Below are 15,279 nucleotides of genomic sequence, written 5' to 3'. Positions count from 1 at the left end.
TTATTGATAAACAATTACTTATCTAAAATTTTAGTTGAAAATTAAAGATTTTGTTGGAAAAACCCGCATTTTCCGGGGAAAATTTTCGTCGAAATAAATCGGAAAAACACGTCTCTATGCAGAATTTAATTACGGTGAATTTTTATTTGGGTGTTATTGGTGTAAAGTTAAAATCTTTGGAGTTATAGAACAAAAATTGAAAAAATTAAGATTTTCGGGCGCCATTTTGTTTATAAAAAAGTAGCACACTATCTGCGGACTTTGCATACCTATATTATTAATATATACAATGATAAGGTTCGATTCCAGCAATAAAATTGCTGGTAAATAACTTTTCCCAAAAATGGCCTATTCTCCGATAATCTGCCCAGACTATAGCCCAATAAGTACTTAGCCTACAAAATAAAAACGAAAATTTTCGAAAAATTATGAATATTTTTGAAAGTAGTCTGAAACTTCTGTAACTTCAACATCTTTAACCCGTCTGAAAAATACGTTTTCTCAAGGTTTGTAAAATAGGCTTTCGTGGTGGCGATGAACTCCTCACTCAACTTAAATTTGTGCCCGGCGTCTGACTTCTTTAAGTATGACTTCTTTAAGTTTGAAAACATAAAGAAGTCATACAGGGCCAAATATGGAGAATAGAGGGGATGGGACAGTAGTTCGTAGCCCAATCCGACCAATTTGGCCCTGGCCACGGCTAAGATGTGAGCAAGTACGTTGTTATGGTGGAAGAGCACTTCTTCCTTGAATAGTAGTAACCATGTAACTGTTTTGCCTTTTTCCAGGAATTGTATGTGAATTCTAAACCAAATATTGCCAAAGAATCTATGTAAATAATACAATTCCATACATAATATTTACTTTCATATGTTTTTAGATAAAGTACTAATTGTATTAAATGGACCTGCATATACATGCATGTATATATAAGCAGTGGGGTTCCTACGGTCTCCTCCGCATCCCACATTTCGCTCGCCATTGTTTTCTATCCACCCATTCGTTTTCTTCAATAGCTCTATCTGCCATAGACTGTTCTATGCCTTTCTTCCACGTTTCTGTAGGCCTTCCTCTTCTTCTTCTATTTATGGGTGTGTAATTTAATGCTCTTTTTGGCCATCTTTCCTCTGACATCCTCATAACATGACCATACCATAGCAATTTCTTTGTTTCTATATGGTCAACCGTGGAATATACACTCTTTGTCCGTCGTCTTATTTCCTCATTTGGTACGTGTTCTAATCTAGATACCCTGCATGATCTACGTAAGTAATCCATCTCCGCTACTTCTATATTTTTTCCTTCCTTTGATGTGAGTTGCCAACACTCTGCTTCATAAGTTATAATATATTCATGTATAAGAACTGAAAAAAATTACCTTAACTGAAGTAACGCCCAAAATATTCCCGAATTTCTTGTGATGTATTTCTTCGTAGAGTTTAAAGTTAAATAATTGCCTTGACCAGTCCAAATCATAGCGGCTCCTATACCCAATAAGGCACTACACAAATACATTCCCCATGCTTTTGGAGCTAGGAACTGTAGTATGAAGGCACTGGAAAATAAAAAGTAGATTGTGTTAACAAAGATTTAAAACAAAGTGTACTAATAATTATAAGATGAATTTAATATTGTGCCGCATTTCGATTTGGGAACGTTGTAGGTCATCTATGAACAATTAAGGTGAAATTATTAAAATAATTTCAGAGTGTGTGGACTGTATTAGAGGGTGTGGTTCAAATGAATTAGTAAAGTTAATTAAATGTTATACCGATAATAAATATTATGTAGACAATCAAGTTCAGGAAAAAGGCTTACCCATATACGTAACTGTTACTTCACTCGCGGTATCGATAACCATTACATATGCAGGTTTTACAGCGGATAAAATCGGAATGTCTAGTCTGTCTGTCTTTGGCGGGTACACGTGTACACGTCACTGTTTGCATTTTAAACTATTTTACAAGGAGAAAAAAGTTTGTTTATCACGAGAGACAGAATCACAGCTATTTGCGGTATTATAGCATGTGGTACTGTACGGGAAGCGGTATCCCAAAGAGATTTATTAGCACGTCTATTACCTGTGGAGGTCAACAGAAGAGAGAGAGAGATTCACAGTACTTTTCACAGTACAGAACAGTGTGGCTGTTTTTTTCAAGGGTCGAAACCAGAGACAGGTTTCGTTTTGCACTGTCCAAAAGCTGCTTATATGGCTAGCTATGGCTTCTACTTTTTACGTATTTTTTATGTATGGCTTCTATTTTATAAGTAACTATAAATATGATAGTTAATAAAAATTTGTATTTGTCCCTGCCAAACTCTTTCTTCAGATTTGCATTTACGATAAGACGTACCTACACCCGAGAGACAGAGCTAGTCGAAGCTAATTTTGAAAGCATTTTGATAAAAAAACTAGATTTCTATGGAATTCGAGGTATTTCTTCGAACTGGTTTCAATCTTACTTGGATAATAGGAAACAACTGGTTAGAGCAAATGATACAGACTCTAGTCTCAAAAATGTTGTATGTGGGGTACCACAAGGTTCAGTATTGGGTCCTCTACTTTTCCTTATATTTATTAATGACATTACTAGCTTAAAAATCGAGGGCAAAGTTTTTCTTTTTGCTGATGATACCAGTATCACTTGGAGCAACTCAAATATCGCAACTCTTCATGCTACTGTAACTTCTTATCTACTCACAATAAAATCCTGGTCCGATTCAAATTTACTCTCTTTTAACGTAGATAAAACAGTAGCATTATCCTATAAAGGAGCTCTTCAACCCTTACCTCTTCATAACATCCAGATCAGTATAGTTGATTCTGTAAAGTTTCTTGGTATTTTTTTTAGATAGCAACCTTAAATGGTCCCGTCATATCGATGTGTTAAGCAAGAAACTATCCTCAGCTTGCTTTGCAATAAGATTTGTTTCGAAGGAAATGAATTTAGACTCTTCCAAAATAACATATTTTTCTTTGTTCGAGTCCGATCTTCGATATGGTCTCCCTTTTTGGGGTTCTGGTACGGCTGCCCAATCCGATGTTATTTTTATATTACAAAAAAGAGCAATAAGATATCTGTTTGTCCTCAGAAGAACAACACATTGCAGAAGCTACTTCAAAGATCACAGGATTCTAACACTACCTTCTTTATATATTTTAGAAACTGTTTGCTTAATTCGTAAACATCTACATGTCTTTCCAGCAAGACCTAGACATGACTATTCCACCAGAAATTTTACCTTTGACATCTATTTACCGATCCCGTCTAGTGAGTTAGTAAAGGAATCTATATTATATTCTGCAAAACAACTTTGCAACCATATCCCTCTACAACTTAAATCTGCAACATCTTTCCCCAAGTTCCGTAAAATGACTAAAGCCTATTTATCTGAAAGACCATATTATTCAATAGCAGAGTTTCTTAACCAATAACTAAGAAAGTACAGTAGGTATTCTTATTTATAAGTAGAATCTTAATCTATATTTGAGTGTCATATGCAGCAGCTTAACTTAACTTATTAAATTTCTTAAGGTAGATTATGCAATTTGCAAAATTTTTTAAAATTTTGCAATATATTGTTACTGTTTTTTATTTTACTCATTATATTTTATTTATATTGACGATTTATGTCATTTTAGTAAATTGTATTTGTTATTTGTTATTGTTCTTATTTATGATTCTTGTAAGCTTTCTCTATAAAATTCCATTGGTTGTTATATTGTTACGCATTTAGAATCATTTATTTCTTTAGACTTATTACTTAAATCTACTTTCCTAAAAAGTATCAACTTTTATAAGATAAATCACAAGAATATACTTACACATAAACTGTGCCCCCTAGGAACATTGAAAACTTAGGACCAATTATACTAACAACTGATGGCGCTGACCAGTTAAATAGCGAGAAGAATCCATATATGATAGCCTGACTGTAGTATGCGTCTCCGTCATATGTTGGATCATCTTTTACTATACTGTCTGTTATAGTTTGCTGGAAAATAAAAAGTAGAATTAGGGAAATATTATCTATGTCTTTTCTAGGACAATGTGGCTGCAATGTTGGTTTTTAAGAAAGTATGTACAAAAACAGCAAAGTAAATATGTAGGTACCTATTTAGGTAAGTATAAAAGGAAGAATTTGTGTAAACTTTTTCGGAGTAGAAACATATTTTTAAATTTTCTTTTTGGTTTTTAAACAAGCCTAAAGTTCTAAATAACGAGATTGATAAATCTTAAAAGTAATCAATAAAATAAAAGCGTTGTTTCTAAAGGACATGATCTGCATAAGTTCAGTGGCCACAAAACCTGTATCTATTAAATTGGGATTGGCCGTAAACATTTTGTTTGTATTTATATTTTTTAAATTCTAGTAGCTGCCCTTGCTTGGATTAAACGGCTTTTACAAAATATTTGTATTCAAGGATTAAATACCTATTTCCATTTTTGTAGCAGTTCCTGAAACCGCTCCCTTCGGACATCAACAGCATTCCAATTAAAACAGACACGTAATTGATCGATTTATTATTTATTTTTATTATATATATATATGAATGAAAGTTTTACTTTTAACATTAACAATATCAAAAATAAAACTTTATTAGAACTAATCTTCTGGTTACACTGTTCGTGGCTTCTAAAATTTGCAAGCCAACAAATTGCCGGAGCTAAGAAGACCGAGGGAGATCTATCAGATTACATCTCACTACCCGCCTGCCCAACACGGTAAAATTCCAACAAAGATTAGTTCCCAATGCTCAGATTAGGAGTAGAACTAATAAAAATAATAAACAACCATTTCGTTATGAAACGAAACAAAAGCCGTCTTATTTTAGTTAGTTCAGAGAGCGCCAAAAGCACTCTAACTAGTTTCAACCCTTCTTAGGGTTTCTTCAGGGAATGCATATTTGATTCCCTCTCATCATCATCCAGCCTTCTGCATCCAAAGTTGAACATAGGCCTCCCCTAATTTCTTCCAGTTTTGTCGATCTTGGGCTTTCTGCAACCAATTCCCAGCAATCCTTTTGACGTCGTCTGTCCATCGTGTAGGTGGTCTACCTCTACTTCTTCTGTCTTCTCTTGGTCTCCGCACTGTAATTTTTTGGGTCCACCTCCCGTCCTTCATTCTCTCTACATGGCCCGCCCAATTCCACTTCAGCCATGCTACTCGCTCTATGACATCTGTGCCGTGACGCCTGTCCTTCTTCTGATTTCTTCGTTTCTGACCCTGTTTCTGAGAGTCAGTTCAAGTAGTGACCATTCCATTCTTCTTTGGGCCACTCTAAATTTCGTTGCTGTGGCCTGGGTTAACGATAATGTTTCGGCGCCGTAAGTCATGACTGGAAGCACACATTGGTTGAACGTCTTCCTTTTCAAATAATTTGGCAAGTTGCTCTTGAAGATGTCTAATAGAGAAGGTGATCCTTCTCTGTAATTCAGCAGTTTGATTTCCCTGGCAATTTGGATTTCATGCTTTAAGTATTGATATTTATGGACCAATGCTATTTCGTTGACGTCGACTTTTGGATTTTCGCTTGGTACCAGGTTTGTTATGTATTGTGTCTTTCCAAAATTTATGTTTAAACCAACTTTTTTACAGGCGGCATCTAACTCATTAAGCATAGTTCTAATCTCTTTTAAGTTGTCTGTTATAAGAACTATGTCGTCTGCGAATCGTAGGTGGGAGAGCCTTTCACCGTCGACATTTATTCCTTTGGCGTCCCACTCCAATTGTTTGAAAGCATGTTCAAGTACTGCCGTAAAGAGTTTGGGAGATACGTGTCTCCCTGTCGAATTCCTCTTTTGATTTTTATAGATTTGGTATCTTTGTGTAGTCGGACGGTCATGGTTGCATTATTGTATATGTTCGCTATCAGTTTGGAGTACCGATAATCTATACGACTCTCCTCCAATGCTCTCATTATGCTGTTAATTTCTATCGTATCAAATGCTTTGCGAAGATCTAGCCAAAAGCCAGGACCAATGGTCGGTTGTATTCGATAGATTTTTCTATAATTCCTTTTATGCAGTGTAGGTGGTCGTTAGTGCCAAAGTTTTTCCTAAAGCCCGCCTGTTCTCTAGGTTGGTAAAAATCCAATTTTGTTTCCAGTCTATTTGTTATTATTCTTGTGAATAACTTGTAGAGGTGGTCTAATAGGCTTATGGGCCGGTAATTCTCGAGGTCTTTTGGATCGCCCTTTTTGTGTAATAAGATGGTAAGTGCACTGTGCCATCTTGTAGGTATTTCACTTTGGTGCAGACATAAGTTGAACAATTCCTTTATGTTGTTTAAAAGTCTGTCTCCTCCAATCTTTACGGCTTCTATAACGATATTGTCTTCTCCCGGAGCTTTATTTCTTTTCATTTTTCTCAATTGGCTGTTGTATAGTTCTGTATAGAAGTCTTCTACTACCCTTAATAATTTATCTCTGTTGATGATGATATTTAAATCTCGATCCTTTAATTTCGTTATTTCTTTTTCGCCATTTGTTAATTGTTTTCTTAGAACTTTGATTTAATTCTCAAGAAATTGGTTTGAAACAATTTTTCTACGACAAAAATTTAGTGAATCGTAAATGAGTAGGTATAACGAAAAACATTGATTTTTTCGATATAAAACTAACATTTTCGATAGCGAATAAATCGAAAACTATTAATTTTATCAAAAAAATGTATAGAACATTTTTGCTTAGAATGAATGTTTTTATCAACTTTTGCAGTCAAAATATATTAAAAAATTTCCACCCCCGAGATGGGGTTGCAACCACCCCCATGGTAAAAGCGCTTTTCGGCATCATATAGATTTTGATCCTTGGACTATCCACTATTTATTCTCGAATTTTCAAGCAAATCGATCCATTCTGTAAAAATTGCGAGCTGAAAAGCTTCGGTTCCTGGCCTAATTAGTTCTAATAAAGTTATATTTTTGATATTGTTAATATTAAAAGTAAAACTTTAATTCGTCTTTAGCAGATGCCGCCACGGCATCCATGTCATCATGTTATTTCGTTGTGAACCGACACCGGCGCGGCGGCCCGAATTTTATTTATTTATTATTAGGGAGTTTTCGTTGCTACGTAACGTACGCATCTCCGTATACGTAAAGCAACTAACGTGTCGTAGAGGATGAATGTTAAAATAGGTAGTTTTTGTAACTGCCTTAACGTAACGTAAAGCAAATCGTAAAGTCACTTTTAAATTCCGTTGACATTCAAAAAAATAAAACAATGTTCACACAATATACAATTAATATACAAATGTAAAAAAAGATAAATGAATAATGAAATTGTATGGTTTTAATTGCTTCTATTTAAATATAAAAATATTATTTTTCCTTAGGTTAAAATTTTTTTATTTTTGTTTATACCTACTTTTTAGTTGTAAATTATTGTATACCTACATCAGAATTCCAGTATGTATAATGTAAATAGTGTGGTAATATTTATTTGAAAATTTTACTGAAACTAGGTAATTTGTTTATCTAGTTATTAATTGTGGTGATCACTGTATTTCTTAAATTAATACAAGATTTGTTTGTTTTGCTTTATTAGTAGACAACTTAAAAACAATAAAATTTTAAATCTATTATGAAGTTCCAATTTCCAATTACAAACAGAATAATTTTACTCAAATAGACTAAACCAATAACCAATATAACCTTAAAATGTTTATAAACGGATAGTACGCTGATGAAATGTTCATTTGGTAGGTAATCGGGCAAGATCCTCGTGTGCATTCGGTGACTTTCGGCTCGATAGGGATGCGTATGAACCTAACGTACCAGCCCGTAACCTTAGGTAATACGTATCGCGATACGGGAGTTCAACCATTAATGCGCAAGCGTATATATCAAAAAGATGCGTTACGTTTACGTATTTGTGTGCACAAAAACTCCCTATTATTCAGGCATTCGACAGGGAAGGGTGGGAGAATGTTTTGATGCAGGTCAAGGCTCACAAAGATGAAGGGCTTCAGCACCAATTTATGATGATGAAACCAAAATTCCATGAAAAATTCACTCATCTTGTTAATTCATTTTTACGTCACTATCTTCCCATGTTCAGCATATCTAACAAATTAACATTTTCATATGAAATCAGTGTTAATCACAGTTAATCCTAAAATGGACAAAAAAATAACGAGATATATATTTGCTCACTTCATCAATCAGATACATTATTATTTGTCAACCGCGAAATCCAAATATTCTGATAAGATAGAAAAACAAGTTGTGATATTATATATTTTTACGCCTACTTTATTGTTTTCTAACAAAAAATAGAGTACTTTCAAAGCAAATACAACTTTGGACTTATTGATTCACTACAAAAATAAATTATATTAAAAGCTAAATCAATATTTTCATTCCTATCGGTACTTGTTGGCAACTGTAATTGATAAACTGTTTTAATTAATGTATAATTAATGTAATAATCAATCAATCATAATCAAAAAATAATATCTAAATCAACAAAAAAATTAGTGTCAAAAATTTTTTTACAAAAAAATATAAAGGATTGATACAGCTCAAGAAATCACATGACAATTAATTTATGTCGTGGGTGTCCTACAGCTTCTGCCGCATCCTGAATTTCGATCACCACACCTTTTTGTCACTCCAGGAGTCTTCTTTGATTGCCCGGTCCCTCATTGTAGAACTTCATTAAATCCCTTAGTTGGCGGTGTTCGTCGTTTTCTCCTATTTAAAGCAAGCCGCTCCCAAAGCAAAAACTCCGTGGTTCTGTACAGCGGTGAAAGAAAAATGCAAGAAAAAGAAAAATGTTTAACTGAAGTATACATAATATCAAAAGACACACCAAGCGTACGAAAATGAAACAAGAGAATTAGAGATGAAACACATGCACTTGTAAGAAGAATATGTTGTTCTGAAGCTATTTCCTTGTGGCATTTTTACAATTAAGTATTTTCTATGGGAAATAAGCCACAATTTTACTAAAAAATGAATTTATTAACGTTTCGAAGACCAAATCGGGTTTCGTTGTCAAAATACAAAATACTATTGATTTTGTGTTTTGTATTTAGACAACGAAACCCGATTTGGGCTTCTAAACGTTAATAAATTCATTTTTTAGTAAAATTGTGGCTTATTTCCCATAGAAAATACTTAATTGTAAGAAGAATAATTATAAATGAGCACTGCGGGAAAGCTTCTCAAAAAAAATGGAGCATAATTTTTATGGTTTACAAAAAGAAATATGGCACTTTATAAGATGTCAAAGAGCGGAGGACTGACTATCTTCTTCTGCTTCTTCTTCTTCAGGTGCCATCTCCGCTACGGAGGTTAGCAATCATCATAGCTATTTTAATTTTTGAGGCTATTTTAATAGTTGTTTTGAGCTGAATCCAAACAATTCTCTCAGGATCTACAGCCATGAAATTCGTTTTCTTCCGATGCTTCTTCTGCCATCTATCTTTCCTTGCATTATGAGTCGCAGGATGCCATACTTCTTGCCCCGCATCGCAAGTCCGAGATACTGTAGCTTTCTTTCTTTAATTGTAAGTTTACTATCTCTAGTCAACTCTAGTTATAGTCTGACTATAATTGTAGTCAGGGCAGCTTTATCCATTAGGCAACATAGGCAGTTGCCTAGGGCGGCACATTATAAGAGGGCGGCAAAAATACTGTACAAGAAATATTTGTATATAAAGATTATATATCTGGGTTATGTCATTAAAGAGTATGAAGCTCTTTAAAATTACTTTACCGCAAGGAAGCCAAAAGGCAACAAAGGCTAACTTGTGCCCAAATAAAACATATAAAGAAATAAGAAAGAGGAAAAGAAAAATTCAATTTGACGAGGGGGCCGATGATGAACTAAACTTTTCAGCTAGTGACGAGTTGAAAATCCACGCATTCTATATTATAATCGACACTCTGATAAGAGACCTGAATAGACGTCTGGAATCTTATCGACTTATTTATCAACGTCTTCGTGTTATTAACAGCTTTGGCAAAATTAAGCAATGAAGAAATTATTAAAGAAGCTGAAAATCTGATACAAAATAAAGACGATCAAGGTACATCATTCATACATGAATGCATTCACTTAAAGGGTCATTTGGATACCACAATAAAATCACCAATTATTGGCATACGAATCTTAATATTAAAAGAAGAGTTAATGCAGTCACTGAAGGTGGATATGAGCTATTAAAATTCTAAGCAAAATTTGTTACATAAAGTTTTAAAATTTTTCATAAATAACTCAAAAACTATAAGATTTTACAAAAAAGTTATTACCAAAATTGAAGCTAATAAAAAATGAAATAATTTCCTTACGGGAAAAACCTTTTAATGAAATAATTGAATGTATATTTTTTTCGGCGAGTACCCAAATCTAAGTATTCAAGCTTAAATAACGGGAAAATGATGCATTTTATAACATAACCTTATTAAGCATTTGTCAAAGTACTTGGAAATATCTATCAAATGAGCCCCCGAACAAGTTGATAGCATTAAAATTTAAGCACCAAATATTTTTCAAAATTTATCTTTTAAAAAATTTTCCAAAAAAGTTATTGTTTTTTTTTAAACTCCGTTAATTTTTAAGATATCAGGTTTGCCTAAAACCATTTGAAAGTTAATTTTAATGGCTATTAAACCAAGTTGAATTTAATATTTTAAACCTCTTACTTTTTTAAAAATTAAAGGTTAAATTGCTCCGGTTACATGATTCTCGCAGCAAAATTTAAGATTTAAACGTTTCTATCTCGGTTATTTTTTACCCTACAGAAATAGTAAAAAGGTAAAGTATTTGATACAGAAATAGGTATATTTTATGAAATTCATCGTTTTCCCGTTATTTAAGCTTGAATACTTAGATTCGAGTACTCGTCGAAAAAAATATACATTCAATTACCCATAATTCACTTTTAATTAACATCAGTTTAGTTCTTTAAGTGAGGAGTGTATTTAGCTTTTTATTATCTTCAATTTTGGCAATAATAACTTTTTTGTAAAAGCTTATAGTTTTTGAGTTATACGTGAAAAACAGCTTCAAAAAACAGCTTTTTACGAAAAAATAAAATCTTTCTTAGAATTTGTCTCTCTATCGATTTATTGTATTATTTAAAAAAATTCACCCCCGAGAAGGGGTGGCATTCACCACCACGGTAAAAGCGCAAGTTGGCATCACGTCAGCTTTGTTCCTTGAGGTATCCTCTAACTCAGCGTTTCCCAAATGGTGGGTCGCGACCCGGTACCGGACCACGAAAGCAAAATGCCGGGTCGCCTCGTCTCGCCGTTTCACATGAACATCTTCTTTCAGACTGCGAAGTGCATTGACTATCAAAAGGGAATGTTAAAAAAAACATTAATTGAATAATTGTATGTATACACCGTTCTTAGGCGTCAACGCCCTTCGGTAGGGATCTATGGAGGAGTATCACCAAGCCGGAAGCCCTTATCCCTTCCCGTACCGCTCCTCCATAGGTCGATCAGACGCCAGTTTATTCCAGACCAAGCCGTAGACTCTATTGAGTTTTATACTACGGCGTTGGCCTTTTATAAATTTCATGACCTAGCTGAGGCTCGAACCAGCGACCGCAAATCGCAAATCCACTAAACTTGTCGATCGACTGAGCCCCAGCTAACTGGACCGTCAAGACCGACTAATTGAATAATTAAAGGAATAAATTTCAATATTTTTAGAACAACATCCACCAACGGCTAGGGATGCAATATTTCAATTTAAAGACAGTTTTCATGATTTTAATCAAGGTAGCCTATATTTGTTATATTTTTGACTTCTCCAACAATATAAATATGACATTACAAGTTAGCAATGTAGTACAAGAGAAGGTGGATGCTGCAACAAAAAATATTTGCTTAATTTATGGACACGTCGCGCGGAAGCAGAAAATTACAAATCTAACAGAACTACAAAAAGAGTATAATGTGAATTCATTGCCGAATGTTATTTCAGCGGCTTTTCCTTTCGTTACGACCTGTAAGTGTGAGGCAGGGTTTTCACTATTCAACACTTTTTTTTCTCAACAATAAATATAGGAACCATTTGGAAGTCGAACCGGCCTGAGGATAAAATTAACATCTTTTTCTCCAAATTTGAAATATTCAGTTAACCAGAAACAACTGCATACTTCTCATTAATAAAGTATTTGCTTTTTATTTTGCTTTGTTACATTTATGTTTGAGCTAATGACTTTTTATTAATACAGTAAAACCTGTCAATAACGGTCACTAAAAATGACAGAACTATTGGCCGATATAAAAAGGTGGCCGCTAATACCAGGTTTTGCAGTCCACAAATTTTGGTTTGGGGAACTTTGAAACTGGCCGGCTAGTTCAGGTGGCTGGTTTTGACAGGTGGCCGTTAACACAGGTTTTACTGTATATAAAACTATAATAGATATTTAAATATGTTTCCTTGTATACGCACGCCAGGATATGCAAAAAAATTAGTGGGTCACGAAGGATAACCACAAAAATAACCGGGCCACGGAAAAATAAGTTTGGGAAACGCTGCTCTAACTATTCACAAATTTTCATGAAAATCGATGAAGATTCAACGAAATCGGAGGTAAAAACCTTCAGTGACTGCACTAAGTGGACTGAAAGATATTTTCCCTAATTTTGACATTGCTTTGCACATTTATTTGTGCATCCCAGTTGCCAACCTGTCCGCTGAAAGGTCATTTTCGAAAATGTCAAGAATTAAAAATAGTTTCCCATCAAGCATGACCCAAGAACGTGTTAACAATTTGTCGATTTTGTCTAAAAAAAAAGTTTTTTTGAAAAGAAGTTTCTGATGTGATGGAACTGGAATGACAATTTTTTCTGTTATAGGTATATAAAAATCGTAGTTTAAATCCATTTTTAGTGTATTCTTATTTAAAGAAAAATTTCTGAATTTTTTTTGGCAAAAATGGTACATGTTTGAAGGGCGGCTACTAGAGAATTGCCTAGGGCGTCAATTGACCTAAACGCGGCCCTGATTGTAGTTTATTGATTATCTAAAGAAGTTATATACAGAGGAATAACAAAATGACGTTGGAGCCACAAACACCAGAAATGACCATAAACGAAGAAGTTCTCATAAGCATGCATGCGTGAAAACAATTGAAAAGCTAAAGAACAGAAAATCTGCAGGTAAATATGTGATATCAAATGAAATGTTGAAATATGGTCGAGTGGCAATGACGGATCAACTCACAACATTAATTAACAAGACACAATACAATGCCCAATGCCTGAAGAGTGGAGGACACGGACAAGCATGCCGATCTTATTTAAAAAGGGCGATAAGAAATAACCAGAAAACTACAGAGGTTTCAATTTGCTAAATGCTACCCTGAAACTTACAACTAAAATTTTGCAAGAACGAATAAATCAGCTCATAAACGTAGCAGATGGGCAACACGGTTTCCGTACGGGTAGGTTGTGTATACAAGCAGTATTCGTATTCGTCATAGAATGGGCTACATATAGTCGGTTCGCTAAACTCAGACGCAACTGGCTAGATATTTTAGTCGATAATTTTTTTTTTTTGGTTGAGGCAAAATTACTAACTATTTAGTGATTTTTAACTATTTAGTAATTATTTTTTGCCAATTTTACTAAAATTGGCAAAATTACCGACTAAAATATCTAGAAAGTTGCGTCTGAGTTTAGCGAACAGACTATATATGGCATTAGAATATAATAGACCCGCACAGTGGCGGCTCGTGACCTCAGTATGCGGGTAGGCTACACATATACTTCGGGTAGGCGACAAAAAATATCCTACAGTTTGTAATACATTTTGAGCCGTCTTGCAATACTAAATGTAATCTATGAGCGCAACAATGTGTAAAAATTGCTTTTGGAGCATCTACTTTAATTTTTGATTGTAATCCGTTTAAAGAGCCAGCCATTACACTTGCACCATCGTAAAATTGAGCAATTAATTTATTTTTGTAATCATATGGCTCAAGCACGTTTGAAATTAAACTATATAGAGCGTCTGCAGATCTATTATCGCTAACATCAAAAAACCCTAAAAATCTTTCTGTTACCTGACCAACTTTGTTAACAAAACGGATTGTTAAAGTACACTGTGATTTTTCGGTTATATCAGTAGTATCGTCAGCTAGTATAGAAAAAAATTGACTTTCATTAATTTCTGTTGAAATTTCATTTTTTACGTAATCGGCAAGACAATCTATTAAATCATTTTGTATTGTTTTTGACAAACCCGTGAACACCCCTTCTATTTTTTAACATGATCCGGGATTTCCTGATCGCGTTTAACTACTAAATTAAAAATTTCTTTAAAATTACCCATGTTTGAAGAATTATGGCTCTCATCACGATCGCGAAATGTAAGTTCTTGTTTTGCTAAAAGAATTGTAACATCAATTTCTTCAACTTCTTCAATATTTTTCAACTTCTTCATTATATATCTTATTAGATAGAGAAATATGTCCAGCGAAAGCACTGTCAGTAGTTTGTTTATTTTTTTCTAACCGTTTTAAACCTAAGCAATTGTTTAAATGTTCTTTCGAAGATTCATGTTTTTTTACACTAGCTGATAAATTTTTCAAATCTGAATATCCCTGACTCACCCAAACATTTTGCTTCAAATTTGAGAGCAACAGACAAGGCCAACAGAAAAGTGAATTTTTAAAATAACTTCCGCTTAGCCATTTATGATTTTCATACCATATTGTTTTAAACGATCTCGAAAATGGTTGATTGTCTTTTGTCTTATCTGTGGATAAAATTGTTAAATTTTGTAAAGGCCGGCCCATTGAAATAATTACTAATCTTTCTTGATTTTGACGCCTTGAAAAAGGCGTCTCGATCAAACTGCATATTACATCGTTTAAAATATTCATATTCGATGACTAAAGTTTTTCCACCAATAAAACTAACACACCTACGTTTCAACAACGTCAAATATTACTTATTTTATTTATGTGTCAAATAATAATTTACTATTCGAATAAATTGATAAGTTAACAATTAACCTCGCTTTAAATTTTTAATTATCTATATAATCTAATAACACATTATTCAGTTTTCATAAACAAATTTAAATTGTCCTACCTAGTTTTATTCAATACTTAACCTACTAATAACAGCCAAAATCAAAAAACAATTATTTTAAAACAGTTTCACAAGACACAAGAGAAGCCACTGATAAAATTTTGTAGGTCCGGCTATAAGACTCTGTGCCTATCCGCCCGTTCAAAATCGTAGAATACGGGTCGCTACGAGCAGACCTGCAGCAGGCCTGCTCGCGTAAACAGAGAGAGA

The 15,279-nt window shown here is 33.9% G+C and overlaps 1 protein-coding gene across 1 annotated transcript in view; it reads right to left on the bottom strand.

Moving 5' to 3' along the window:
- The window catches only part of LOC114325982 (UNC93-like protein MFSD11), an 80,306-nt gene that overhangs the window by 17,400 nt on the left and 47,627 nt on the right, over window positions 1-15,279 (bottom strand). Inside the window, exons 2-3 of the mRNA XM_028274139.2 lie at window positions 3,827-3,996; window positions 1,379-1,555 (exon numbers count right to left, since the gene is read on the bottom strand). Coding sequence (XP_028129940.2) covers window positions 1,379-1,555; window positions 3,827-3,996 — 347 coding nt within the window. The remainder of the gene's footprint in view (window positions 1-1,378; window positions 1,556-3,826; window positions 3,997-15,279) is intronic.

This window comes from Diabrotica virgifera, chromosome 7, assembly GCF_917563875.1.
Source record: "Diabrotica virgifera virgifera chromosome 7, PGI_DIABVI_V3a".
NCBI classification, from domain to species: domain Eukaryota; kingdom Metazoa; phylum Arthropoda; class Insecta; order Coleoptera; family Chrysomelidae; genus Diabrotica; species Diabrotica virgifera.
The sequence above is the reverse complement of the archived record's forward strand: the minus strand, read 5'-3'. Positions and strand labels throughout refer to the sequence as shown.